This window comes from Chionomys nivalis, chromosome 13 (assembly GCF_950005125.1).
Source record: "Chionomys nivalis chromosome 13, mChiNiv1.1, whole genome shotgun sequence".
Taxonomy (NCBI): domain Eukaryota; kingdom Metazoa; phylum Chordata; class Mammalia; order Rodentia; family Cricetidae; genus Chionomys; species Chionomys nivalis.
In genome coordinates this window covers 64,751,166-64,778,769 of record NC_080098.1, presented here as the reverse complement: position 1 = coordinate 64,778,769, position 27,604 = coordinate 64,751,166, and the positions used below count along the sequence as shown (strand labels likewise).

Here is a 27,604-nt window from a genome sequence, read left to right as displayed (position 1 = left end):
GAATGTTATTTCCTGGAGCTAGGTACAATTCTGGGGACCACAGCACCACCTTCCTCAAAGAAGGCTCATGTCTGTGTATATTCTCCAAAGTAAAATTGGGGGTGGAGAACATCTAATCTCAAACTCTCCTCTGCAGCTCCTTCCACAGGCAGACAAGCACAGCAGTAGGGTACCTTGGAGTGTCCTGTTGCCATCCCCCTAACTCCTTTGCTCCTGCTTCAAAGTGGATCTGGACCACCAACTTTGAGCCTCCTGATGGGCCCTATTGTCTGGCCTTGAGACCTGACCTTAGCAGGTAAGGCAGCCTCCAAGGGCGGGGCCCATTCTTCCTCTTCAGAATCCTCTGCAAAAACAAGTCAGAATTTCCCAGTCTGCCATCTCTCTTCAAATTGGTCACCAAATTCTCAATTTCCACAAAATAGGTATGCGGAGGCATAATGCCAAATGACAAAGCTTTTCAAACTTTCAAAAGCTCTAAACATTTCACATCTTAAAATTAAATAAGCTTGAATCAGTGTTCATGAAACACTTAAGAATGGAAATGATTTTTTTACCTAATTTTCTTTTGCCCTTTTTCATCTTGGACTTTAAACTGAATTCATTTTATCAGTGTATTTGTTGTGACATGAGATAAACTAACAAGCCTGACAATGGGCTCAGGATGAGATGCTAAGAGGTCAATATTAATACAAAATTATATCATCATAACTCAACCATATTATTTGTACAGTTTTCAAATTTTTAAATCAAAATTATGCTGCAAGACATTTCCTAGCCTCTAAAGATTCTAGCAATGAGAATTTGAGAAGCAGAGTCAGAGACAAAGTTATGCTGAGTCACACACTGGGAAGGTGGGCAAGTCCGCATTAAGCATCGTGATTGTTAACTCCTTGCCAGATTAAAAAGGCAAAAGTGAGAGGCTGATCAGATCGAGCATGTCTACTGTGGCCAACTATGTACCTCTGATAGTCTACTATTTCCTAGCCGTGATGGTATTTCTGTCTTGTTTTATTTTAAGCATAAAAGTGAGACAATCTTTCTGTCTCTGGAAAAGGGAGCAGATGCAGTTACTTGGTGGCTGGTGATCCTGAGCCTCCAGCCATCTGGACACACAACCCTCTGCCCCCACAGCAAATGTAGATTTACTGAGCAGTCAGAGTCAGGGTGTGGAAAAGGAACCCAGCCTTCAGCTTTCCTCAAATGAAACAATTGTGGACCACACACACAGACACAGTGCTGGAGGGGATGAGTCACAAGTGTATCCTTCAGGTGCCCTGAACTTCCCGCCTCTTGACCTTTGAATCAGCTTCCACCTGAGCACCCTGCACTCAGCACCTTTCCCTTTCCCAGCTGCATCCTTGGCCAGGCTTGGAAGCAGCTCTCCTCTAGCATAGACCTGTAGTCTACTGAAGGGCTCCTCACAGCTAAGCTCAGGGTCTTTCTTAGGGACAACAGGAGCTTGTAACTAACCAGAGCCACTGCCTTCAGCCCTAACTATCCCTTCACATGCAACACCAGACAGTACAGTGCTGTTTGTGCCTCCCAGAGAACCTTACTGGGAAACACAAAGCTCAGAAACATCAGAAAGAAAATCACCTAACCCAGGAACACAGGTCAGATGTGGAGGATTCCAGAGAAGTCTGTAGGGTTTGGCATTCATGAAGATCAAGGCTGAAGATGCTCAGGATGAATCACTAAAAGCTAGGGGAGGTGACAACAACTAGCCAAACATTTGTAGGGGGGAAAATGGCAAACATACTGGTTATTCAGAAGAGGAACAAGAATACACTGTTTGAGAGGTTTAAAAATGGCAGTAACAGTTGTGAAAGTTAGTACGCTCTGCAATCTGTAAAAGGTTCAAGCACTTCAGCCTGAATGGAGCCTGGGCTTCCTCTGAAAGGAATTCGTCACATTATTTACACTACTACTCTGTTACTAGAGTTTTTTCTTAAAAAACAATAATGAACATTCCAATTTAATAGAGATATTAATATAATAATAATAATCATTTAAAGGAAAAGTCTTATTATCCATAAATGCCCGTAATTAAATCACAAGTTTCTAGAGAATAAGAGTTAATAAATAAGTTCCCATCCAGCTGGGCATGGTGGCGCACACCTGTAATCCCAGCATTCTGAAGGCAGAGGTAGAATCTTTGTGAGTTTAAGGCCAACCTGGTCCAGAAAGTGAGTTCCAGGACAGCCAGGGCTACACAGAGAAACCCTGTCTCAAAACATTCCCCCTGACACCCGCGCCACACACACATGCAAAAGCTCCCATCCTTTAGGGGGAAAAAAAATGAAGCCTTTTGAGAACAACTCTAACAAAGATATAGTAGCCCCAAGCCAGGCTGTGGAGGCACATGTCTTTAGCCCCAGCTCTGGAGAGGCAGAGGCAGGTGGATCTCTGTGAGTTTGAGGCCAGTTTGGTCTACAAGAGCTAGTTCCAGGACTGTTACATAGTGATACTCCCAACTCAAAAAAAAAGAGTAGCCCCATCAGGGTTTCTAAATAAGGGAATCTCTTTGTCATCATTGTTCCACAAAATCATTAGACCAAGGAAGGTGTCATGCAATGGTTCCTCACCTTGTGCCCTGTAAATAAGGGGAGAGTGCGATCATGATGGAACAGTCCTTGGCGGTCATAGCTACCCGGTACTGCTGCACCTGTGGAGGAAAGAGAGGGTAGCTCCGAGTCACAAGGCCTCTCCACTAAACAGAGCAACTATTTTCGGTGATAAAGCCTGACGGTGAAGTTAGGCTGACACAGTGGGAAACAGTCCCCGTGACAATATACAATACACACACCCGTCTCCACTGTATCCTTTCACTTCTTACTGCAAGCGTGTGGACCCAAACTGGATCCCTGAGACTTGTGACCTGCCATCAGTGAGTTAACCAGTCTATCTTTGGGGAAGGAGGGAAGGAGAAAGTTGCCTCAGCTTTTCCATATGTTGACTACACTTGGGTATTCAGCAGTAATCACTGTACCTTCTAGAAGATGCATGCAGTGTATTTGGGGGGAAATGGTGATTATAGCCAATATTGGACACATTCTAGGGCTGTGAATCTATTAATTCTGCATCCTCAGCTTGCAGTGAGGTATCCCACTGTACAAAGAGAAAACCAAAGACAGAACTGCCAGGTGATGACGGGGCTGGACCAAGCACAGGTGCATGCTTCTGAACTAGCTCTTCCACAGAACAAGACAAGCAATTTCAGTTCTGCATTATAAACCTGCCCAGAAACCCCAGTACCAATACTACACATATGAGGCATGTGGAGAGACCAAAGACAGAGTGTCCACCGTGGTCACCTCTACAACACACAATTTGAGGCAGTTTTTAATCCCCTTTGTTCTTTGCACCTTGGTACATCTTTTGAGTTTTTTTTTTTTTTTGGTTTTTCGAGACAGGGTTTCTCTGTGGCTTTGGAGCCTGTCCTGGAACTAGCTCTGTAGACCAGGCTGGTCTCGAACTCACAGAGATCCCGCCTGCCTCTGCCTCCCGAGTGCTGGGATTAAAGGCGTGCGCCACCACCGCCCGGCTTCTTTTGAGTATTTTTAAACAGCTCCTACTTTTATAGTTACATGAAAGGAACTGGCTTTACACATCATCACTGGCCCTAGCATCTGACCTGATGACAGAAAGTACGCTCTTTTCTCCCTCTCAACCATTTCCTCTGATTTTGCAGAAGCAGGAGGTGCTGCACTGGGAAGGCCTCGGGTTGCACTTCCCTGAGGCAGGGAGGGGAAGGGGCAGCATAACCCACACCAGGCCTGCTGGCTGTTCTGGGCCTTAAGAACCTGGAAGCTAGAGACACCCAGCTCCCATCTGCACACCCTCCAGTTAGCAAAGAAATTTGTAATTTCATGATACATAGCAAGAAGCCCAGTCAAAAAGTATACTGGGTTACTGTGTGTCACCTTGACACAAGCCATAGAGTCAGCAGAGGAAGGAGCCTCAGCTGAGGAAATGCCCTGAGATGCAGATGTAAAGCATTTTCTCATTTAGTGATCAGTTGGGGAGGACCCAGTCCATGGTGGGTGGTACCATTCCTGGATGGTGGTCCTGGGTTCTATAAGAAGGCAGGCTGAGCAAGCCATGGGAAGCAAGCCACTAAGCAGTATCTTCTGCCCATGGCCTCTCCATCAGCCCCTTCTCCAGGATCCTGCCCTGTTTGACTCCCTTCAGTGATGAACAGCAATGCTGAAATGGAAGTTAATAAAAGGGCGTATTAACCCTTTCCTCTCCAGCTTGCTCTTTGGTCATGGTGTTTTGTTGCAGCAGTAGAAACCCTAATTAAGACAAAAAGGAAGAGTTCAATATAAAATGCCCTGAAGGCATAGCCAGTCTAACGAGGTACAGAACAAAAAAGCCGTATGAGACAGTCTGAAAACAAACAACTATCAAGAACTTTACATGATACAGGCCTAATCCAAATGCTAAGGATAACCAATCTGATGATCACAGGGAGAATGTGTAAGTCCTAGCCACTTTGGTGGTTTACACGTACAGTCCCAGAATTTGGAGGAATCAGAAGGGTCAGGAACTCAAATCACCCTCTGCAACAACAGTGAATTTCAGGCCAGGCTGAACTCCATACATCTTTTGTGTGTGTGGGTGCTTTGTCTGCATGTTATGCAGTGCCTGAGGAGGCCTTAGATTCCCAGGAAGTAAAGTTACAGATAGTTGTGAGCCACCAGATGGGTACTGGGAGTTGAACCAGGGTCCTCTCTAAGAATAGCCAGTGTTCTTTAACTGCTGAGCCATCTCTCCAGCCTTGACATACAAATATTAAATATTTACATATTGTGTGTATGTGTGTCTGTATATGAGAAGGTATTGTTGCTACAAATCAAAGAAATGAAATTATAACAGTGTTCTTCAGTGCAGAGGAGGGATGTGCATGTCTTTCTCAGACACAAAACCAAGGAGTAAGACTTTCACTTAGAGTATTGTTCAAGTGGGTTATTGAGCTAATTCAGTGGTAATAGCCAACTAGAAAAACTGGATGGAATATCAGAAACCTCTGCTTGGAGACACTGCTGACAAGACAGAGGCAACAGGCTTTGGGTTCGTTTTACAAAGGAAGGTCAACCTTCAAGCTGACAGGACAGGAACCACATAAGTCCTCTCCTAGTGTGCACACTGCTACTCCATTCAGATTCACACCCTGAGCCCAAGCTGGCAGGCCTTCCCAGGAACTGCAGCCTTTCAGAAGGATCAGCCCCAAAACTGCGTCACAGTGACACCAGCCTGCCAGTCCTCTTGGCAGAGACACACCTGTTATTCTCTTTGGAAAGACAATGCGAGGCAGCAAGTATTTCTACAATAATTGCACAAATACAATTTCTGACACACAAGTAAAAATATTCAAGCACAAGACAGAATAACATAAATAAAAGCCAACCAAAAAGCCATGTGAGAACCTAAACTTCCCCTCACTTTTTGCTAAGAAGTGGAAACTGTTCTAAAGAAATAACTATTTTGTTTTGTAAAAAGAGCTAAAAACTGAAAAACACAATAGCAGAACCGGATATACAAAAAGGGACTCCAGCTGTTGAGGCATCAGACACACATGCTGCTCCACTCAAAGAATCAGACCAAACAACTGAGGAGAACTGGAAATCATAAAAATGAGCCATTTAAATGTTTTAGCAAAACAACATTAAGCCTTCATCAGATTAACTAACAGGTGTGACTGAACAGGGCAGAGTAACTACAAGGGCGGTGAAACTGACCAGTTAGTAAGCTAGGACCCCATGTCCAGGGGTGTGACGTATCCTCCATTGTGTTCCCTGCAGCAGCAACTCGCACAGTTTGTTTTCTGAGAAGTGTTAACACTAATTACCCACAAAGATAGGAACTGGACAAAGAAAGGTAACAACTTAGGGGCTAAGACCAAAGAAGAGAAGAAATGGAGAGGAGGAAAAAGCTACCAAGAATTGCTAAAATACAAGAATCAAAGAAAATACCCAGAATGTAGCATGGCAAAGAACAGAGCCACACAATACAGAGCAGAAGGCTAACATGACATACAGAGAATCCATCCAGCACGTATGTGACTTCTAGAAGAGAGACAAGTCTGTCAAAGTTAGGCCCTGTCTCAAATTTTAAGTCTAAGTAACAGAGAGTGTGTCAGGATTGATTTTTTTGCTTTTATATGTGTGTGTGTGTATATGCACACACGTGTGGAAGTGTTCTCAGGAAAAAAACGGCAACGGACCCACAAGAGCTGGAATTAGAGGTGGTTGTGAGCATCCATTCATCCTGAAGTAGATGTTGGGAACTGAACCTAAGTATTCTCCAGGGAAAGCAAGGGCTATTCACCAGTGACACATCTCTCCAGCTCCTATATTTACCAATATTTATTAATAACACAATAATAAAATAATAACTAATTAATACAATGATAATCCATCTATCTAGCACCCAGAATATTTTTAAACAACAAAAAAAATTATTGGGGCTGGCAAGATGGCTCAGTGGTTAAGTTTGGTTCTCAGCACCCACATTAGGTGGCTCACAACCACCTGGAACTCCAGTTCCAGGAGGTCCAACACCCTCTGGCCTCTGGGCACCTGCACACACGTGGATGGTGTACGTGCTCATAAAATAATATTTTAAAAAACCATTTTTATGTCTACTCAATGACAAAGAATATACAAAAATATGGAAAGGGCGCTATTAAGCACAAGAATCTAGAGAAGTGCTAGGTGGTGGTGGCGCATGCCATTAATCCCAGCACTTGGGATGCAGAGGGGAAAAAAAAAAATTCTAGAATAGTTCTATGACAGAAAAAGGAAATTTGAAGGTAAAAAGTATATCCAAAGATAAAAAAGCCACTTGAAATGATAAATGACAATTGAAACATACTTAATTCTAATGCTGAGGGCACCTAAAACTATAGCCTCATACAGTGAAGAAGGAAATCGTAAATTCACCCATTCATGGATCACTGCAAAATAAGAACATGCACTGACACAATACAGTCAGGGACCTGAGGTATAACTTTCTAAGTGAACCCCAAGGTTATTTTATCTTGCAAAAGAATCCTAAACCAAACTAAGGGCCTTACAGTTTATGGTTAGACTGAATCGAATGCTGTAACCTCAGTTTTTCCACAAACAGCTCTTGACTGCACAGGCGATTCATGCAGTTGTTAAGTGTGACATAGCACTGATAGGAAATGTGTGTACATCTTTGCAGACTGTATTTCCTTTGGGAAAGACTTTTCTACTTTTAATATGATTAAGCCATAACAGTTTCATGCTGTGGAAAGGATGAAAAGGTTCATTTTAAGAGATTATATAGTATGAGCTTTTATTGTGAAACATCTAACTTTACCAGTGTTTCAGCAAGTTTTCTTTCGGGGTATTGGAGGGTGGCAATGGGGAGGGGTAGTATTGATTTATGGGTTTTAACTCTGTGAAATCTGAAAACAGGGCAATTGTTGGCTATGGTACTTACTAGTTTTGTAGTAATGTTTTGCTAGCCTGACTTTTCTTACTGGTTTTACTGGTTTTTATGTTCATGGTCCCTGGTGATTGTTAGTCTTGTTTGGGCTGTGTGCAGAGTAGTGTCTCATTTGTGTGTAGGCAGTCAGTGTGTGTGTGCGTGTCCTTTGACTACAGAAACACTGTGTGGCAATGGAATGGGGTGTGGCTGGGAGTGGGATGCCAAAGCTTTAAAAGCATTTGTTTTTATTTAGAACAGTATTCCCCATCTTTTGCCTGCAGGCAGGGAAAGTGTACAGTATTTTTGTTTGTTTTACTCTGAATTTGTAAGTCTTTAAGTAGCTTATATTATTATTATAAGGGAAGACAAGTGACTTGCTTAAAGTTGTACTTAGAATTCTTACTTCCTAATTTGTGTATCATAAATATTTTATTTATTTATTTTTTAATATTTATTTATTATGTATACAATATTCTTCCTACGTGTATGCCTGCAGGCCAGAAGAGGGCACCAGACCTCATTACAGATGGTTGTGAGCTACCATGTGGTTGCTGGGAATTGAACTCAGGACCTTTGGAAAAGCAGGCAGTGCTCTTGACCACTGAGCTATCTCTCCAGCCCTTGTGTATCATAAATATTGAAATTAAAATTGTATTACTTCTGTTTTGGAAAAAAAAAAAGACATGCAGCAAAGGCACAGCTCAACCATTGCTAGAGAAAACATCACAGGACACATAGAGCATGCACAGCATGACGCCATATACGAGATGCTAAAAGCAGAACAAAGCACTGCACAGGAACACAGGTCAGACTCCAGCTAGAGAGACTGCATATGAGATCTTAGTTGAGACTGAGAAGCAATTCCAACAGGGGCTCTGGTTGGCTTCTGCTCACTGGGCTATACATTTTTTTCTGAACATTCTTCTATATAAGTTAGTTTTTCATAATCCAAACAGTTAATGAAATAAAGGCTCAAAAAGTTAAAATGAAAATGTTTAAATAATCTCTTGCTTTGCAACTATATGGCACTGAAACCTACCAAACATAGATTCATTTACAAAACATCTCACAGAGGTGCTTATGTGCAAGAGGTAAAAATAAAACAATGTCAATATCAACATTTTTTAAAAAAAAAAAATTAATGAAATAGGATTACCGCCAGACAATAGTGGTACACACCTTTAATCCCAGCACTTGAGAGGCAGAGGCAGGTGGATCTCAATGAGTTCGATGCCAGCCTGGTCTACAAAGCAAATTCCAGGACAGCCAGGACTGTTACACAGAGAAACCTATCTCAAACAAAACAAAACAAAAAGAATTACAATCACCCCCTCTCCTTCCTCAAACCTTTCCCACCTACCCCCCACTCTCGGTCCGTTTTTAGTTGTTTGTGTGTCTGTGATTTCAGAGCTGACCACTCTGCGTTGAACAACCAATAAGGGGCTAATTCTTCTTCCAGCAGTCAATAGTTGTCTATAGTTCTTTGTCTAGTGAGGGGACACTACAAACTTCCCCCTTCCACTTTAACGTGTCTATTGACATTGCCAGTGTTGCAGTGTTTTTTTTTATGCAGCTATTTCTAGAAGAGACCATTTCATAGGAGACTGCCTCATACTCTGGCTCTTATGATCTTTCTGCCAGTTTCCCAGGGACAGTGAGGTCACAGACCTAGAAAAAAATCTACTGTTACCACTTTGCTAGTTGAGCGTACTTCATTACTACATTCTAAATCTTATTCTTATACCCACTGATAACTGTAGCTACCCACCCTCATCAAAGAAGCCTTCTTTAAAGCAAATGGAGACCACCGTGCTGGCTTCGGCAGCACACACACTAAAACTGGAACATACAGAGAAGATCAGCAGGGCCCCGCGCAAGGACGACACGTAAATGGTGAGGCGTTCCATATTTTTACAAAACAAAGAATGAACATTAAGAGCAAGAAAAAAGGTCAAGCAACATATAAAGAAAAACCTATCGGAGACCATTACACTACTCACCCACTTCACCCCAAAAAAAGACTAAGTAGGAGGCACACCTGTAATCTCAGCTACACAGATGGCAGCAGGGAGATTCCAAGTTTGAAGCTAGTCCAAACAACACACAAGATATTGCCATTTGGACCAAGCAGCTCCACTCCTAGGCATACACCGCAGAAAAAAATATACAGCCGCATAAAAGCTTGTGCACAAATATTTACAACAGCGCTGATTGTAAAAGTAGTCACAACTGAGATGTCCATCAACTGATGGGCAGGTGTCTAAATTACAGTATGTCCACTGTAATGGAATCTGACCCATGAAAGAGAATGAGGTGAAATCTGAAAGTTATCTATGTCAAAGCTGTGCACAAAGGTTCACACAATGACTGTCCTGTTTATACGCAACACTCAGAGAAAGAAGGCAGTTGCTCAGGACTGCAGGGGCAGAGACAGCTAAGGGTGTTTTTTTTTTTTTTTTTTTTTTTTTTTTGGTTTTTCGAGACAGGGTTTCTCTGTGGTTTTGGAGCCTGTCCTGGAACTAGCTCTTGTAGACCAGGCTGGTCTCGAACTCACAGAGATCCGCCTGCCTCTGCCTCCCAAGTGCTGGGATTAAAGGCGTGCGCCACCACCGCCCGGCCTAAGGGTGTTTTTTAAGTGATGTGGTTGTGAGTAAAGGACAGGGCATGAAATTGCTGCTAAAGAAAAACAGGACAAGGAGGACTGATCTGAGTGGGAGAGAAAGTAAGGCAATAAGGGTCAAACACACAAGTGAATCTGACAAGCATGTCTAAAACAATACTCGAAACTGGGACTTTGAAAAATGTCTTATCTAGGTAGAGTGCTTGCCTAGCATGCTGGCATGCTGCCTACCACACCCAAAGAAAACCTGAAATAAATACCAAATGATAAGTACACACACACACTGGGAAAAACTAAAATTAAAGTACCCCAAGTCCTGTATCATGTGCCAGCGGGGGCCACAAACAATTGAGCAGCTTTACACTTTAAATATGTAGGGTGAACTGGACACGTTACCATGGAAAGAATCCAAACAGGTAACTTCCAAACCGTGGAGTGAAGGCGAACTAAAGAAGCTACTAAGTAATGGAACACACAAGTCAGCACACTGATGGGGAGCCTCACCCCACTACTTCCCCACACCTGCCTCTGGGACAGTTTTCCCGAGATACAGTCCCTCTCGTTTGTATCCTGTTGATGGATGTTCCTGAACTACAAGAGCAGTGCTAAGTGGCTGCCAAGAGACAAGAGGGCCCCCTAACCTGAAACACTGGAAGCTGGCCTTCCTGGAAAGTCTACTGACTACACCTCCAGACAGTGCTCAAAATGTTAGAAGTCCGGCCTGGTCTACAAGAGCTAGTTCCAGGACAGGCTCCAAAGCTACAGAGAAACCCTGTCTCGAAAAGCCAAAAATAAAAAGTTAGAAGTCCGAAAGCCCAGTGTCCTGAGATGACAGTCTAACCTAGTATAGCATGTGCTGAAAACATGGGTTGTCACAGTTCTTCTGTACAGAAGTCCTCCTTTCTCTGGGATAAGTATCTATGAGGGCATGTGACGGTACATTTGACATGAAAACCTATCAGCAGCCCATCTCAGAGCCAGTGCCCAACACCAGCACTTTGTATGTTCCCAATGGATTTCTTTCAACCAGTTTTAGGTAGCTGTGTAGACTACATTTACTTGGGTTTTCTGCCTCCTTCCAGGTACTCACAGCTCGATGCGGCAGCCTCTAATTGCTGCACCGTGACCCAGAGCTTTCCCTTTGGAGCTCCCCCAGCTTAAGAAAGTTTCAGCCTGCACCCTAACCTCTGTGGCCTTGGCTTTAGAAGACCTTCTCAATCCCTCTCTCAAGCCTCAAACACAGCATAGTTGTCAGGCTCTCAAAAGTGGGGGCCGGGGCCACCACGCACTGGAGCCTGCCTCTGAAGAGAAGAACAGAGCCAAGATAAATTTCACTTAGAGCCTCCCTCTCCATTAGCTGCCCCAGCCCATCTGAGAAACACTGCAGTCACTCTGCTTTAAATTTCTGAGTTCTAGGCTGGGCAGTGGTGGCGCACGCCTTTAATCCCAGCACTCAGGAGGCAAAGCCAGGCAGATCTCTGTGAGTTCGAGACCAGCCTGGTCTACAGAGCGAGTTCCAGGACAACCAAGCCTACACTGAGAAACCCTGTCTCAAAAAACAATAAATAAATAAATAAATAAATAAATAATCTCTGAGTTCTGGGCTGTCACTGTTGTGGAGGGGAGGGGTATTAACACCTCAGGAATGCAGTGCTTCTCAATGAGTCTACTCACCTTCCTTAATGCAAAGGCCACTGTCCCATCATCTTCAGTAGACAGATCAAGCAGTTTCTGGTAAAATACTTCATCATAAGGCCCATCTATCTGTAATGTTTTCCTGAAGGAAAAGCACCAAGACCAAATAAACAGGATGACGAAGCTCCTGGAGACTTTCACTCACTAATGCATTCTGTATCACACGGCCAATCTAACAATTACATGCTTTGTTTCAGAGACAGCTAAGAGACCTTGCTTGTTCTCATTAAGCCTGATTCTATACCATCAAGATCTTCAACAACCCCCACGGTTCAGGGGAGCCAGGCTTAGCCCTCAGCTGTTCACACACCCTCAGGCAAAAGCCAGTGAGGTACAAAGAGAACTGCCCATCAGACACTGCAGGTGTGAACTTGGGGACCCACAATGCAGGCCCAGGGCCCTAGATGTGATAGAGAAGCTCAGGAGCTACAAAGGCAGTGGGCTAACTGGAGCAACCTGTGAGACAACACTGCCCTCTGCAGGCCAGGCCCTGACATACAAATTTTGGAATGGTCACATTTTTAAGTTCTTTATTTCTGTAAGTGTCTTAGTGATGAACCACTAATCTCATATGGACCCTGGCACACACACATCCCAAAGGGGACTTCCTCAGAAGAGAGTTGGTTGTAGGGGTCTTCTGGAGCCAGGTTCTGTCTGGGAGGTTTGTTTTGTTCTGGAGTTCAGGCAACCTTAACCAGCCTAGCCTCATAGCTTCCTCTGGCACCAGCCTCACCTCTCCTCAGGAAACTCCTCCAGGTAGCGCTCAACCCGGTTGTATAGAGGGTAGAGGCCTTCGATGTCCAGCTGGTCCAACATCTGCACCTGGAGGGTTTTGTATAGAAGACAGCCCTTCGGTAACCCCGAGTGCTCTGGGGTGTTTTTTCCTACCAAGAACATCAAGGGAGAACGAGAGCAGGTTCATTATCAAAACTTGAAGACTGTGGAGGGAGACCCAGGCCGGCGCAGACAGCAGAGTTCACCTTGGGCTTACCCACTGGGCATTACAGACATAGCCTGGGCCCCAGCCTAGCACCGAGGGCAGACACTGCATTCCTTATAAAGTCATCTTTGTAAAGATGACTGAGCGCAGACTACCGTTTGCACCTAGTGGCTCTACACACAAAACAGATGGAGACTATGCCTCTCCCCTTGGACCTGTGCTGTCCAAACACTGACCCAGAATATCCTTTAACTCCATCCATGCTCTAGAAGTCACTTTATATGTAAGCTTAAAGATAATCATTCTACATGAACTGCCGCATCCTCACCCCTTCAAGACCAACTGGGACCCTGTTTCCAGAGCCAAAACCCATTTAGCTCACATATCAAGAGGGTCAGGGTCTGCCTGCCACAATATGAATTAAGCGTGCAAAGTAATGGACAGTGGTCAAGACCATTAGCAAGGTCCTGTCCTCACTGAGACAGATGAGAAAACAAAGCTCCATCCTTCACTCATGCTCTCTCACAATGACGTGTACAGTATCATCTTAGCTGAGGTCTCTTAGAACCAACTAAAGGAAAAGACGAGGGAGGGAACATGTCTATTCAAACACTCCAGCAACATGCTCTCAGTCACACATCAGATGCCCTGTGTCAAGACAGCAGGATGTCCATGCAGTGAATGTCTACCCTAATCATGGTAGCTAAAAGATAAAAAACTACATGTGCTGACAGATTCATGCTATTTAAAAAAAAACACTGGGTTACAAGAAAACATGAGTATTATTTCATTGTTTCAAATATTGTTTACCCATGAGTTAGGTCTGTTTGCACATTAGTGTCAGAAAGGTCTGTGAGAGAAGACTTTGGTGTCGCCAGATCACTTAGGTGCCAGCAACTATCTGTGTCTTTTCAGACACATTCTACAGCAATGTGCCCAGACTGTAGGCTTAGTTTCAACAATAAGGAATAGCTTTCATAACAAGTTCAAACCCCAGAACACTTAGTTTAAAAAAAAAAATCATTTAAAAGATAGTTGGCATGAGGAAGCAACAAGGAAGGCTAGGCCTGTGGAGTTTCTCAAGGACACAGGCCATTCACTATCAAACTCAAAAGACTCCCAAGAGTCGGCATCACAACACGGCAGTGGCAGGGCTGATCCAACCCCCTTCTATTTACCAGGAAGGCAAGCTGGAGCCAGGGACCCTGAAAGCCTGACCTCACTCCACAGTGTTAAGCCCAGTCACAAAGGACTCCTGGTCTCAGTTCTTGTCCGACAAGCAGACCAAGGAGTCTGCATCCAAAGTCAGGATGATGGTCAGAGGGGAAACGTACAGTGGAGCACAGACTCATTGCAGCACACACACAGGATACAGGCAGTACTAGTAGGAACTATACACTTCAAGTATGTCAAGCAGCTTAAAAACCCAGATAAAGGTGAAAAGCAAGTCTCAACTCGCTGTGAGTCAGCTAAGCCTCATTCTGTGGAACCATTACAGAACTAGACAGCACCTCCAAAGGTGCCACAAAGCCAAGCAAGGACACAGAAGTCACATTGCAGGTGCCACTCTGGCTACTTATGGGGAGGAATAGTCTAAGTGCACCTGTAGACCCACATCCCACTGGAGAAGGCCCAGCCCTACCTTGGTGATGTAGGCTCCTGCTGAAAGGGCTGGCTTCACAGACACGTGGGCCCTGGAGCCCAAGCCTCAGGGCACCTGCTCGGCCTTTGTCTGAGCTGCTCAGCAACACCCTCGTGATAACACGCACCAGCTCACGGATCACAGCCCTCGTGCAGTGAGGCCCACTGGCCAAGCCATTGGAAGGGAAGAAGAAGGGCTTCAAGTGGTGCGCAAGCTCTTTCAAGTCAGCCGCAGGGCTCCGGGCATCACCACAACCATAAATCAGCTCGCCATTCTTCAGGCAGGAAAAAGAAGAAAGGGAGATGGATCACACAAGCTGACAAAAACCAGCAGGGCAGAGCACAAACAGAGGACCCCAGTGTTTTTAGACGAGGTAGTCAGGGTTGCTGTACACTAGCTCCTCTGAAGAATCCTACTCTCCATGCTGTATCACTAAGCATGAGTCAGAGAAAGAAAGGTTCAGAAACTTCAGGCCAGCACCCTGGACTGACACCATCAGACAATGATCTCACAGCATGTCTGAGCAAATACTGAGCACAAAGCCACAGATGTCCACAAATCCCCAGTTACTTGAGGGCCCAAGCAGTGTCTAGGGATCAGATTAGGCCCCACAGACCCCAGAGTCGGTGATAAGAGAAGTGACCAGTTCCCTGACACAGAAATGTTCCTGCTTTAAAACTACTGACCTTCTTCATAGAACCACACAGCATTCAGACTGAGCACTCAAGCAAGGATGCATACTGACACTGGGTTATGACAAGACCTGAGCTAGGGACAACACCAGAAGCATCTCAAGGCTCTCTGAACTACATGCTTTCATATTTAAGCCACATGGTGGGTCCTCTAACACCCTCCAGTCCAAGCAGACACAACATCACAGCACCTATAAGGCTCTTACCAAAGATACCAGAGTTTCCCCAGAACTACGGCACAAAGTGGAAATGCCTTCGAAGAGCAACAGCTAAGACACTGAGGCAACGAGTGGGTGTGTGAAGCTAGGGTCTCAGGAGAGCAGTAACTGTCAAGAGAGTAAGTTGACCTTGGGAGGTATGGCTATCTTCTCCCCATTAGATCCTGGGGTGCCTCTCCAGAGACTCCTATCTAGGTGCTGTCCAAGGGGCAAACTAAGACACCGCTCACCATGCTAGGCAGGAAGAAGAGGGTGACCACAGTGGAGCTGAGTTAGTCAACTGACATCCAAGGTAGGGTCATTTTGTGCTCATGATGAAGCCAGCCCCTCCTCTAGGCCCAAAAGTGGTCAGGGAGTTCTCACAGCGACACCTTACCCCAGCATCAAGGGTCTAGATTTGAGGGACATTGTAAATGTGAAATCCAGAGATAAGAGTTTACACATACAAATATGGCCATTCAAAGATTTCATAGGACATCTGGCATAGTCACAACCTAGGTAGCATAGAGATTCTATAACAAGGTCCACACTCTTTGAATCCTACACTGTCTCTAAGCACAAATGTCCAGATGGGATCACTGACCACAGCCAGGCAGCTTCTCCAAGTCTGGATCTTAAGAGCTTCGGGAATGTTCTGCTTTGCTGGTTTGCAGAATTTCAGGGAGCAGTGAATGCACAGCATCAGACAGAGAAGCCCGAGAGCTGCCAGGGCTCACCATGCTGAACTCACGGCACTGCTGCCTACTGCTTTAGAGAGAACAGAGCCAGCAAGATGGCTCAGTAGATAAGGGTGCTTACCACCAAGCTTAATGACTTCAGTTTAAAGCTAAGGACCCACATGATGGAAAGATAGAATTGCAAATTGTCCTGTGACCCCCCCCCACACACACACACAAAGTAAAAGAGATCAATTTGTTTATAATTTTTGATTTTAAGCCAGGCCTTTAATTTTACACCTTTAGTCATAGCACTTTGGAGGCAGAGACAGGTGGATGGATCTCTGAATTTGAGGCCAGCCTGATCTACAGAGGGAGTTCCAGAACAGCAAGAGCTACAGAGAAACCTTGTCTCGGAAAATAAGACCAAAAAAAAAAAAAAAGTTTTTACATTGTTTTTAAAAAGCCATCACCAGGCAGTGGTGGCGCACGCCTTTAATCCAGCACTCGGGAGGCAGAGGCAGGTGGATCTCTGTGAGTTCGAGGCCAGCCTGGTCTAGAAGAGCTAGTTCCAGGACAGGCTCCAAAGCTACAGAGAAACCCTGTCTCAAAAAACCAAAAAAAAAAAAATAAATAAAATAAAAAGTAAAAAAATAAAAAAGCCATCACATATCAATTTCCTTAAGCCACTTCTTGGGAAAGGGCTGGCTAATCTCTGGATTCTTCCAAGCTGATTTTTACAGAAGCAACAGACCAGATACCTCAAATGTGGCCTGACAGATTCAGAAATGAGCTTCAAAGTTAAAGGGATTTATCTCCCTCCAGGATTTAAATACCAGGTTCCTAATCTCTTTTAGTTTTTCCAGACAGAGTTTCTCTGTACAGCCCTGGCTGTCCTGGAACTAGCTTTGTTGACCAGACTGGCCCTGAACTCACAGAGATCTGCATGTTTCTGCCTCCTGAGTTCTGGGATTAAAGGCACGTACCACTCCTGGAAAAGTTAAAAAAAAAAAAAAAAAAATAGGGGAGAGAAGTCACTCAGTGTCAACCTTAATCTGATTCCCAGATCCCACTGTGGAAAGAGAACTGAATCTAAGGACTATCCTGTCTCATACAAGCGGCACAGCATACATGTGCACACCACAGGTCACACACGGTCTTTTTTAAGAATAAATTAATGCTGGTGGGAATGCAAGCTGGTACAACCGCTTTGGATGTCAGTGTGGTGATTTTTTAAAAAATTAGGAAACAACCTTCCTCAAGACCCAGTGATACCACTTTTGGGTATATATCCAAATGATGCTCAATCGTGCCACAAGGACATGTGCTCAACTATGTTCATAGCAGCTTTGTCATAATCAGAACCTGGAAACAACCTAAATGTCCCTCGACCGAAGAATGGATGAGGAAAATGTGGTACATTTACACAATGGAGTACTACACAGCAGAAAAAAATAACGACAGCTTGAATTTTGCAGGAAAATGGATGGAGCTAGGAAACATTATTTTGAGTGAGGTAACCTAGACACAGAAAGACAATTATCATATGTACTCACCCATAGGTGATTTTTAAACATAAAGCAAAGAAAACCAGCCTACAAGCCACAGTCCCAGAGAACTTAGACAATAATGAGGACAGTAAGAGAGACTTACATAGATATAATCTATATGGGAAGTAGAAAGTAGAAAAAGAGTAAATTGGGAGTATGGGGACCTTGGGGGGGGAGAATTTAAGGGAGGAGGGGAGAGGCAGGGAGGGGAGCAGAGAAAAATGTAGAGCTCAATAAATATCAATAAAAAATGTATTAAAAATAATAAAATGAACTAAAACTGTCTTCCTTTTCTGGATCTGGAGATATTATGGAAACAGACAGCAAAGGATGCTGATTACTTTTGACCAGCCTCCAGGGCGAGGAAGTTCTCCTGTCAGGTCTGGTTAATACCAGCCCATGCCCCACCCTCTTCATGAAGACACCAGCCACACAGCCAAGACAGGACAGTACTTCCAGTTCACCAGTCATTTTCCCAGACCAAGCAAGACATGGGCTTTGGAAAGTCCATTCTCTGTCCTGCTCCCTCACACAGCTCCACGCTGCCTCAAGTCCAATTTGCTGTCCAATGGGACCATAGCAAAGGGGACTCTAGAGATGCATTCCCAGCATGGCCACAGCCACTACCTCCTGCCAAGGCTAGCCCTGCCTGTCCCCTCCCTCCTTCAGCCAAGCCTCCTCCTCCTGCAAGGTCAAGGCATGGAGAGCTGGTCTGAGGCAAACTAGCTTGGACACCCCGACATATCCATCCGGTCACAGAACCTGTGGCCAGGATCATAGTGTGGTAGGTTTGCCAGGAATCCACCATGGAATAGAAACAGCTCTTACCTTAAATATCCTCAGATTGTTCTGCGCCTCCTGCAGCAGACTCTTCAAGGCAAAGTGCATGCGCTGCTTGTTTCTGGAAGGACAAAGCATTAAGGATTTAAAGGCAGTGGGCTGGCCTGCTCGCCACACATATTCATACACGCGATTCCAAACTGAGCTGGGACCTAGAGCTACCAGCAACTGTGGCCCTGGGCACATGAGGGGAGTTTGGTCTCGGGCCCAAAGGCAGTCATGAGGGATCCCGCAGTTGCAGGGAACCAGAAGGCCAAGGTACAACAATCACTCAGAGTCCATCTAGCTCCATCTCATCCTTCTAGATCCTCAGCTGCAGCTTGCAGAGGCTAGAGCACGTGCTCGGGCATCGTGATCAGATGCCGTGACAGACCTCTGGAAAGGGCAGGAAGTGTAAAAAAGGCAGGAACATGGGACCTCTCACTTGGGGGACTGTGGGACTGGCCCCTCCTGCCCTCTGCCCTACTTAAAAGCAACAGGCACCTGTTGTCTCTTCCTCGCCACTCATGCACCAGACCGTACCCCGGTCCTCCATCAGTGTCCCTGAACACAGCCCCTTTCTCACCCCCACATGAAATCTACAGGGCTCCCAGAGAGGCAAACCCACCCCAAACAAGGATTCCAAACCACGTCCTGAGGTCACACTGCAGACAGGACGTCAGCACTAGTACCCACAGCCAGTTCTGAAAAGGCTGCATTATGAACATTCCAAGGACAGCTCCTGACTCAGGTTTGATAAGTTATAAATTCTCAATAATGCTCTGTCTTACTGTTCGCTTCATAACATGCAGCCTTGGGGGCACAGGTAAATCAATCACAATTCTCCCTTACTGCACTGCCAAACTGATTTGGCTCTCACAGGAAAAACAGCAGCATTTTGTTTTCTGGAAATGAGCAAGGAATCCTTTAGACAGAGCAAGCCACACCCAGCTCACAGAATACCTTCCATTCCCCACTTCACTGAACCCCACACATTTACCACTGCACAGAACCTCCATGTATATTCCAACCTCACCAACACTCCCACTTTATAGAACATACCCCACTCCCAACACTTCAGATAATACTTACAACCAGCTTACACAATACAAAATACCTGTCCTCACCTCACCTCGCCACCCCCAGGTCCTCCCTCATAGAAGATGCCCACTATCCCCACTTTATAGAAGATGCCTCTAATCCCCACCCCCTCTTTCTCACGTACATGTCATCAACACTTCACAAAGTAACCCTCAAAATCCCTACCTCAAAGGCTGTCCCTTAGCAGGCACCACCCAACCAAAACAGCAAACGAGAAGTGACTCTTACCCTGAGTAGAGGTCGAGGGGACAGTATTTACTTATTTTCTTCCACTTTCCAGTTGCTACCTGGAAAACACCAAGATAACATAGCAAATGCTTTCTCTGTGACTACCAATAAAGCTCACAAAACAGCATAATCTAAGATGGGCTGCGGCCTTGATCTGGGAGAGGTCCCAGGTGTACATCCCTATGTAGAAGCCCACTGACCCCTCACCCTAGGAAACTCCTGCTACCCCTCGGCCTAGTCACTGCCAGTTCAGCAGTCATGCGAAGGTCTGGTGACAAGAACAGCGAGTCTTTAAACTGTTAGCAGCCAGAGAAAGGACACTACACATGCGATCTTATGTTGCCAGAAGAATGGTAACTTGGCACAGCCTTTTGTGGTAACTACCAAAACTTAAAATGTGTACAATTCCAAATTAGTAAACCTAAATCTAAAATAACTACACAGAGCAAAGAGGCAACAGGGATGTGGGCACAGCATTTGCTGCAGATATTAAGATATTTACTGCAGGAGGAAAGAATACAGTAAAGGAATGAATGAGTGTACGGATGCAGCCACTCCAAAGATGAACTAAGACATCACCAATATTTATTCAACTGGCAGAACAATACCTATAATGTGATGTCATGTTTGCTTTAAAAGTATAGTTACTTAAGCAAACACATCTTGAGAAAAACTTTACAACACGAAATCCTGAAAAATTAATATGGAGGGAGCACTGGGCAGAAGTGCAAATAACACAATCCTATTGTATCTTTTTTTTTTTTTAATAAGATTTACTTATTTAGTATGTATAGTGTTCTACCTGTACGCCAGAAGAGGGCACTAGATCTCAATATAGATGGTTGTGAGCCACAATGTGGTTGCTAGGAACTGAACTCAGGACCTCTGAAAGAGCAGCCAGTGCGCTTAACCTCTAAGCCATTTCTCCAGCCTGATCCTATTGTATCTTATGTCTGCATGCTCCACCAACAAACATGGAAAGAAGCACCACTGCTTGTCTGTGTCTGTATTGCTACTCTAGAACAGTCTGGAAAGACAACCAAACTAATACCATGAATCACCAGAGAAGGGAAGTATCCAACTATCAGTTATGAGTGAGCATTATTTCATAATTTTAAAATAAATATACACATCTTAAACAGCCTATCACATAAGATGGACATGGTTTTTACATGTAAAAACTAGCAAAATTTGCCAGAATGATAAATTCTGAAACCTCAGAAAATGTCTAAAGTTCTTTAAGAATCCAGGGAACTCAAGAAAAACAACTCACAACTCAAGAAGTGGAGAGAAGGCTCAGCGTTGAGCAACACTAGTTGCTCTTGCAAAGAACTCGGGTTCCATTCCCAGCATACACATGGTCGCTTACAGCTGTTGTTCCAGTTCCACGGCTCTGAAACTCCCTTTCTCACCTCTATGGCATCAGGCATGGAGTACATACACAGATGCAAGCAAAACACTGTTCATAAAAATAAAAGTCTATCTTCTAAAAAAGAAAAAAAATCAACTAAATCTAAATAAATAAGAACAGGGAGCGTGACACTTTTTAATCTCACTGTGTAACCCTGTGGAACTCTCTATGTAGACCAGGCTAGACTCAAACTCACAGAAATCTGTCTACCTCTGCATCTCAAAAGCCAAAATTAAAGGTGTGCAACACCATGCCAAGTTTCTTTTTGACATTTTAAATGCCCTATTCTCATCCCTCTGTCTATTTTAGTTAGGGTTCCTCTCACTACGATTAAAAAGACCTTGACCATGCTGGGCGGTGGTGGCGCACGCCTTTAATCCCAGCACTCGGGAGGCAGAGGCAGGCGGATCTCTGTGAGTTCGAGACCAGCCTGGTCTACAAGAGCTAGTTCCAGGACAGGCTCCAAAAGCACAGAGAAACCCTGTCTCGAAAAACCAAAAAAAAAAAAAAAAAAAAAAAAAAAAAGACCTTGACCAGCTTGGGTGGTAGTGGTGGTACACGCCCCAGGACAGACTAAAATGAAAACTACAAGAAACTCTGGGGGGAGGGGGGAGGCTAAACTGACTTAGGGACAATGGGGTTATTTCATCTTATACATCCAGGTCTATCATTGAGGGAAGTTAGGGCAAGGGGCAAGAACTCAATTGAAGCAGAAGCCATGGAGGAGTGCTGTCCATGGTTTACTCAACCTGCTTATAAAACCCAGGACCACCCATCCACAGGTGACACTGTTCCTTGTGGGACAGCAATGCCTGCTATGGAATGGGACCTCCCACATCAATCATTAATCAAGAAAATGTCCCACAGGCTAAGCTGGTAGGAACACTTTCACGATGGAGGTTCTCTCTTCCTAAATGACTCTAGTCTGTCAAGTTGACAAAAAACTAGCCAGCACCCTATCTCTACCACAAGGGAAACACACATGAGCCTGTTGCATGCACAGTGCAGAACCGCAGCCTGGCAATCTCCATAGAGAACACAAAACAGGGCCCCTACCCCCCGCCCCCTACAGTCCCAATTTACTCAGGAGGTTTTATCATTTTTTTCTTTCTCCTTCCTAGGTGGATACATGTATGTTTCTCTTAGGTTCTCGAGCTTATCTGAGACTCCATGGAAGAGAAAGGTAACCCAAAACTGTCCACGACCCTATTGAGCTTAAGCACTTGTGCACACACACACCCTCCCTCAGCAAAGACTTAAGAGACGCACTGTTTGAAAAACTACCAATCCCAGTAAACAGCCAATCAAGTAGAGAGTTCAGGGACCACAAGTGACCAAGGATTCATATGGGAATTTATGGGGCTGGCAAGATGGTTCAGGGGGTGAAAGAACTTGCAGAGCAAGCCTTGGAGGCCTGGGTTCCAATTACAGAACCCAAAGTGTAAAGAGAGAAGAACTGACTCCCAATCACTGCCCTCTGACCTCCACAAATGTGCCTTAACATGAGCATGCCCACACGCATGCACACCTCTCTCACACACACAACTAATAATAATAAAATTTTTAACACTTATATAGACATCACAGAAGAAGCAGAGCAGTCACTAAACAGTAACAAAGGTAGAGGCAGGAGGAGAAAGAGTTTGAATCTGGGTCACATGAGACCGTACCTCAAAAAAATTAAAATGGGACTGGCAAGATGTTCAGTGCGATGCCAGGAGGTGGTGGCGCATGCCTTTAATCCCAGCATTTGGGAGGAAAAGGCAGGCAAATCTCTGAGTTCGAGGCCAGCCAGGTCTACAGAACGAGTTCCAAGACAGGCTCCCTAGCTACTAAAAAACCTTGTCTTGAAAAACCAAATAAAATGGGGGTTAAAAAGATGGCTCAGTAGGTAAAAAGCCACATACCCTGAGTTCAGTCACAGAACCCAAGCTAAAATGCTTTATGTGCAGCACACATGTAATTCTGGCACTCCCGAGGCACTGTGCAGCACACATGTAATCTCACTCTTGCAGCAAGATGGGAGGCACAGACACAAGACTCCTGGAAGCTTGCAATCCAACTTAACCCGAATAAGCATCACGGCAGAAACGAGAGGACCCTGCCTCAACAGGGCAGAGAACTGACTCCTGACAGTGGTCCTTTGACTTCCTCACTCAAGTTGTATACACATACACACCATACACGCACACCATACGCATGCACATATACACACATATTAAAACAGCAATAATTAAAAGGGGTTGGAGATAGGAGCAATATAAGGGAGGGTGAGGGTAGTATGATCAGAATATATTAAATATTCATATATGAAATCATCAAAGGACAAAAAGAATTTTGAGACAGGGTTTTTTTTTTGTGTAGTCTTAGCTGTCCTGGAACTCACTCTGTAGACTAGACTGGCCTCAAACTCACCAAGATCTGCCTGCCTCTGCCTCCTGAGTACTGGGATTAAAGGTGTGCACCACACCACTGCCTGGCTCAAAGATCAAATTTTTAAAGATTTTTTTTTCCTTTGAAAAAAAATTTTATGTGTATGGGTATTTGCCTGTGTGTCTGCACACCTCATACACGTATCTACACATAGATATAAACACGCATATCATTTAAAATAATAAATATTTATAATAATAAATATGTAGTTGAAAAGAATAACTTAATGAAGACTAACTAGAATGGTTCAATAGCTCTACTTAGTGAACAGAGAGAGAAGCCGTGACTGTTAAAAGTTCAGGACACCCACACCTACACCCACCAGGACTGTCAAAGCCAAGGACCAGGACAGGAATTAGGTGTCATACAAGCTCACACTCCCAGGAGGCAGAGATCCTCAGCTACCTATGGATTCAAGGCCAATCTGAGCTACAAAAGACTTTGTCTTTAAAAACCATGAGAGGGAAAAGAGGATAAAGGAGAGAGAGGGAGAAAGAAGAAACAGGAAAGAATCTCGTAACATTCAATCAGTAATAAAAAAAAAAAATCTTCCAACATAAAAACTACAGTAACCACCAGGTGGCAGTGGTGTGCGCATTTAGTCCCAGCACTCAGTAGGCAGAGGCAGGCAGATCTCTGAGTTCGAGGCCAGCCTGGTCTACAGAGTGAGTTCCGGGACAGCCAGGGCTACACAGAGAAACCCTGTAGTAAGCAAAGTCCTGGCATGAAGACAGACAAATACACCAAAAGTAAAACAGAGAGGAGCCCCTTGCCTATAGGCCCAACATCTTCGAGAAGATTACCAGGACCAATACTTAGAAGAACAGTCACAGGCACTGAGAAAACCAGATGCCTATCTATATGCAAAAGAATGAAATTGGACACTTACCCAAAACCTTACACAAAACAAACTCAAAATGGCTGAGATCTAAAATCAAGAATGAAAATTCTAGAAGAAAACAGGGAAGATTCCCACCACTGGACTTGACAGTGACTGCTTGGCTACAACATCGACCCAACAAAAGAAAAAAAAGAGATTAACTGAACTTAATTAAACTTAATTCAGCACATTTAGGCATAAAAGGGCACTACCCACCAAGAAAAACAGAGAAGCACCTGCTAATCACGTCTCTCTAAGGCACTGACAAGCTGAGTACACAGAGCACTGTAACTCAGGCATAACAAACTTGAAGTAGGGGGGGAAAAAAGCATCAAGAAAAATAAAAGCTGCATGAAAATGGATGGGAATGAAAGCCATTATGTGAGGTTCAGGCTCAGAAAGCCAGCTAGTCCAGCTCTGTCCCACACTGACCCTCTCTAAACTCTATCCCTGAATACTTATGTGTGAATATGCTTAAAGGGCAAGAACAGAGTCATGGGTGGGGACAAGATGGGGCTTCAAGGGAAAAGGGGGAGGAGAGTAACCACACAATGAGGACCAGGGCTGTAGCTCAGGGAGTAGGGTGCTTACCTAGCTTGCATGAAACTCACTACTTAATTGTCAACCAGCACGGCATTAACAGTTTGATCCTTAGATCTCACATAGTGGAAGGAGAGAACCAACTACAAGTGTCCTCTGACCTCCACACACACAAAAAAATTATAAACAAAAAGATCAAAACTCTTAAAGAATAATAAAGTAAATGTTAGCTACTCATGAAATGAAAAGAGGGTTATCAGCAATTCCTTTCCATCTTCTAGAAATTCCAGTGGCTTCCCTCAGGCCCAGATGCCCTATACTCCGCCCTCCCACACCTGACTCAGTTCTCACCTTGAGGTGCTGGTGCATGCAGTATCGGCACACCTTGTGTTTCATCTCGTGGGTAACATCATTTGAGAAAGGAATAAACCCACATTTTGGCTGTAAAATAAAAGAAACGTTTAGTAGAAATCACATACTTCTCAACACACACACACACACTAACTAGGAGCTAGAGAAGAACAAGATCAGGTAGAAATGTCCCCAGAAACTGTTGTCAACTTTCGCTACAGTCTACACCCCTCTGCTCCAGAGGGCGAAAGGGCAGCTCTCTCACTGGGAGGACTGGTGGAGTTCTGCCTGGCTGACAGGAGTATAACACAGAGCAGCTTTGTACTCTCACTGGCAGGCTGGAAGAGTGGAGATGGGCCGAGGGTTCTCAGCTCCAAGAAGCAGAACCGTTGTTCCCACTGTCACTATGTAGGGCCTGCAAGACGCCCATCTGATAGTTGCTAGGCTTCCAGGACATCAGGAATCCCAGCTGCCTTCTAAACTCTGCATGCTGTCAGTACATACAACCTGAGCTTAGTGTTCTGGAGAGTGCAGCTAAGAGACAAAACATCCATCCCCCAAGGATCACAAGTGCTTGGGCCAAGGCATGCCTCAGGGTCATCACCTCTCCGAGAGAAGGAAGAGAAGTAATAGTTTTGTGGGGTGGGGGAAGCCTTCTAGGGTACTTGGCCAACTACTCAGATTTAGGTCTTCAGTGTAAGAAACAGGAAGCACGTGGCCAAGACTGTGAGGTTTTAAGGTACACCCTGTACAGATGGGATCCAGTGCAGGTGTGTGCTTGTAGGTTCCCTCATTGTTAATACCAGGGAAGTATGAAAAAAACAAGTTGAGGAGCTGGAGAGATGGCTCAGTGGTTAAGAGTACTGACTGCTCTTCCAGAGGTCCTGAGTTCAATTCCCAGCAACCACATGGTGGTTCACAACCACCTATAATGAGATCTGGTGTCCTCTTCTGGCCTACAGGCAGGATACTGTATAAATAAATAAATCTTTATTAATAAATAAATCTTTATAAATAAATAAATAAATAAGAAACAAGTTGAGCTCCTGAGAAAGGCTGAACACACACTCAAGACAGAGCCAAGGAGACTCAGGGAGGCTCATCACCTGACGGCCACCTTTCCCTTCACCTGTAGTGTCATGCCACCATGAATGAAAACCCACCTTAATCTCTACACACAGAATCGGCCGGTGCTCCACAAAGTGGTAGGTCTGAAGTCTAGTTAAATTGGGAAGGCACATAGCATAACCACTGAGTGTGTCCAGGTCCTTGTCACAACGAGACTCTGGAAGACAGAACATGAGATAAGAGACAGACAGCCCTATAATACCAAGAGTCCTGTGGGGGGGGTTCCCAAGACAGGATAGCCTCAGACAGGCAACAGGGAACTGGGAAAGCTACCATGACACATGATCAGGCCATACACTGCCAGCCCTTTAGGAAGGTCAGCCCTCTCAAGCTCTAACCCTAGACATGGAGACCTCCAGAGCTGCCTGGAGGCAACGCTCAGTGAGTGCTGTCACAGTCACTGTAGGAGAGGATGTCTGGACTCTCCAGGACCCCAACTCCACCTCTTCAATTGGCAGATCTCACCCTTACTCCCCCATGGTATAAATCATAACCCTTCTAGTCAATTTTTAACCCTGAACATGACCTTGAGGAGCTTTAAAGCGTGCAACAGAAATCAGAAGTGAGAAGAGTCTTGGATGCCCCTAATTCTGCCACTCTCTCTGCCCAGGAACAGGGAGAAGTATACTACAGCCCCTTCCTCCTTTCAATTTTTATTGTTTTTCCTCATTCTTGTTGTTCCCATGTCACCTCAACATAGCTCTGCTGGAATCGGGCTCTCTGCACCAGGGACCAGTGTTCCCTTCCGAAGAGCAGACTTAATCCACCAGCCATTACAAAGCAGCAGGGGCTCTTGTCATTGTGGAGTATCACACCTCCACTGTATATGAAGTGAAATGGGGTGCTGAGCAGCAGCAGATGAGTAGAACCCTGAAGCTGGCCCCTGTCCATCCTGGTGGATATGAACACCAGAGCCCAGTGCGATCCAGCACCCTCCACTTCCTGCTTCTGCCCCAGACATACTCCAGGGCACTATTTCATTTTCTGAATCAAATCAGGAAGGACTTTATTGTGGATGATTCTACAGCATTATTTTTGGTAGTAGCTATGAAGACATTTTCACAACCAATACATGGACTTTACATGTTTGATCAGTGATCATGAAAGAAAAGGCTTTATTCTGGTTCTTGCCAGCAAAGCCCACCAGCACGCACAAGAAATGGGACTTGGGGGTGGTGACTACGCCTTTGGCCACAAAAACTGCTGCAAAATGTCTGTACCTAACCTGGAGTAAACATTTCA

At 44.7% G+C, this 27,604-nt stretch overlaps 1 protein-coding gene and 1 non-coding gene across 2 annotated transcripts in view; one reads left to right on the top strand and one right to left on the bottom strand.

The window, feature by feature from the left end:
* Positions 1–27,604, bottom strand: part of Ippk (inositol-pentakisphosphate 2-kinase) — a 45,371-nt gene that overhangs the window by 2,911 nt on the left and 14,856 nt on the right. The window contains exons 5-12 of the mRNA XM_057787495.1: positions 26,398–26,519; positions 25,235–25,324; positions 19,620–19,678; positions 18,300–18,372; positions 14,356–14,629; positions 12,507–12,657; positions 11,753–11,855; positions 2,586–2,665 (exon numbers count right to left, since the gene is read on the bottom strand). Coding sequence (XP_057643478.1) covers positions 2,586–2,665; positions 11,753–11,855; positions 12,507–12,657; positions 14,356–14,629; positions 18,300–18,372; positions 19,620–19,678; positions 25,235–25,324; positions 26,398–26,519 — 952 coding nt within the window. The remainder of the gene's footprint in view (positions 1–2,585; positions 2,666–11,752; positions 11,856–12,506; positions 12,658–14,355; positions 14,630–18,299; positions 18,373–19,619; positions 19,679–25,234; positions 25,325–26,397; positions 26,520–27,604) is intronic.
* Positions 9,268–9,371, top strand: LOC130886295 (U6 spliceosomal RNA). Its single transcript, XR_009058268.1, has one exon. It is a non-coding gene; the product is annotated as a U6 spliceosomal RNA (small nuclear RNA).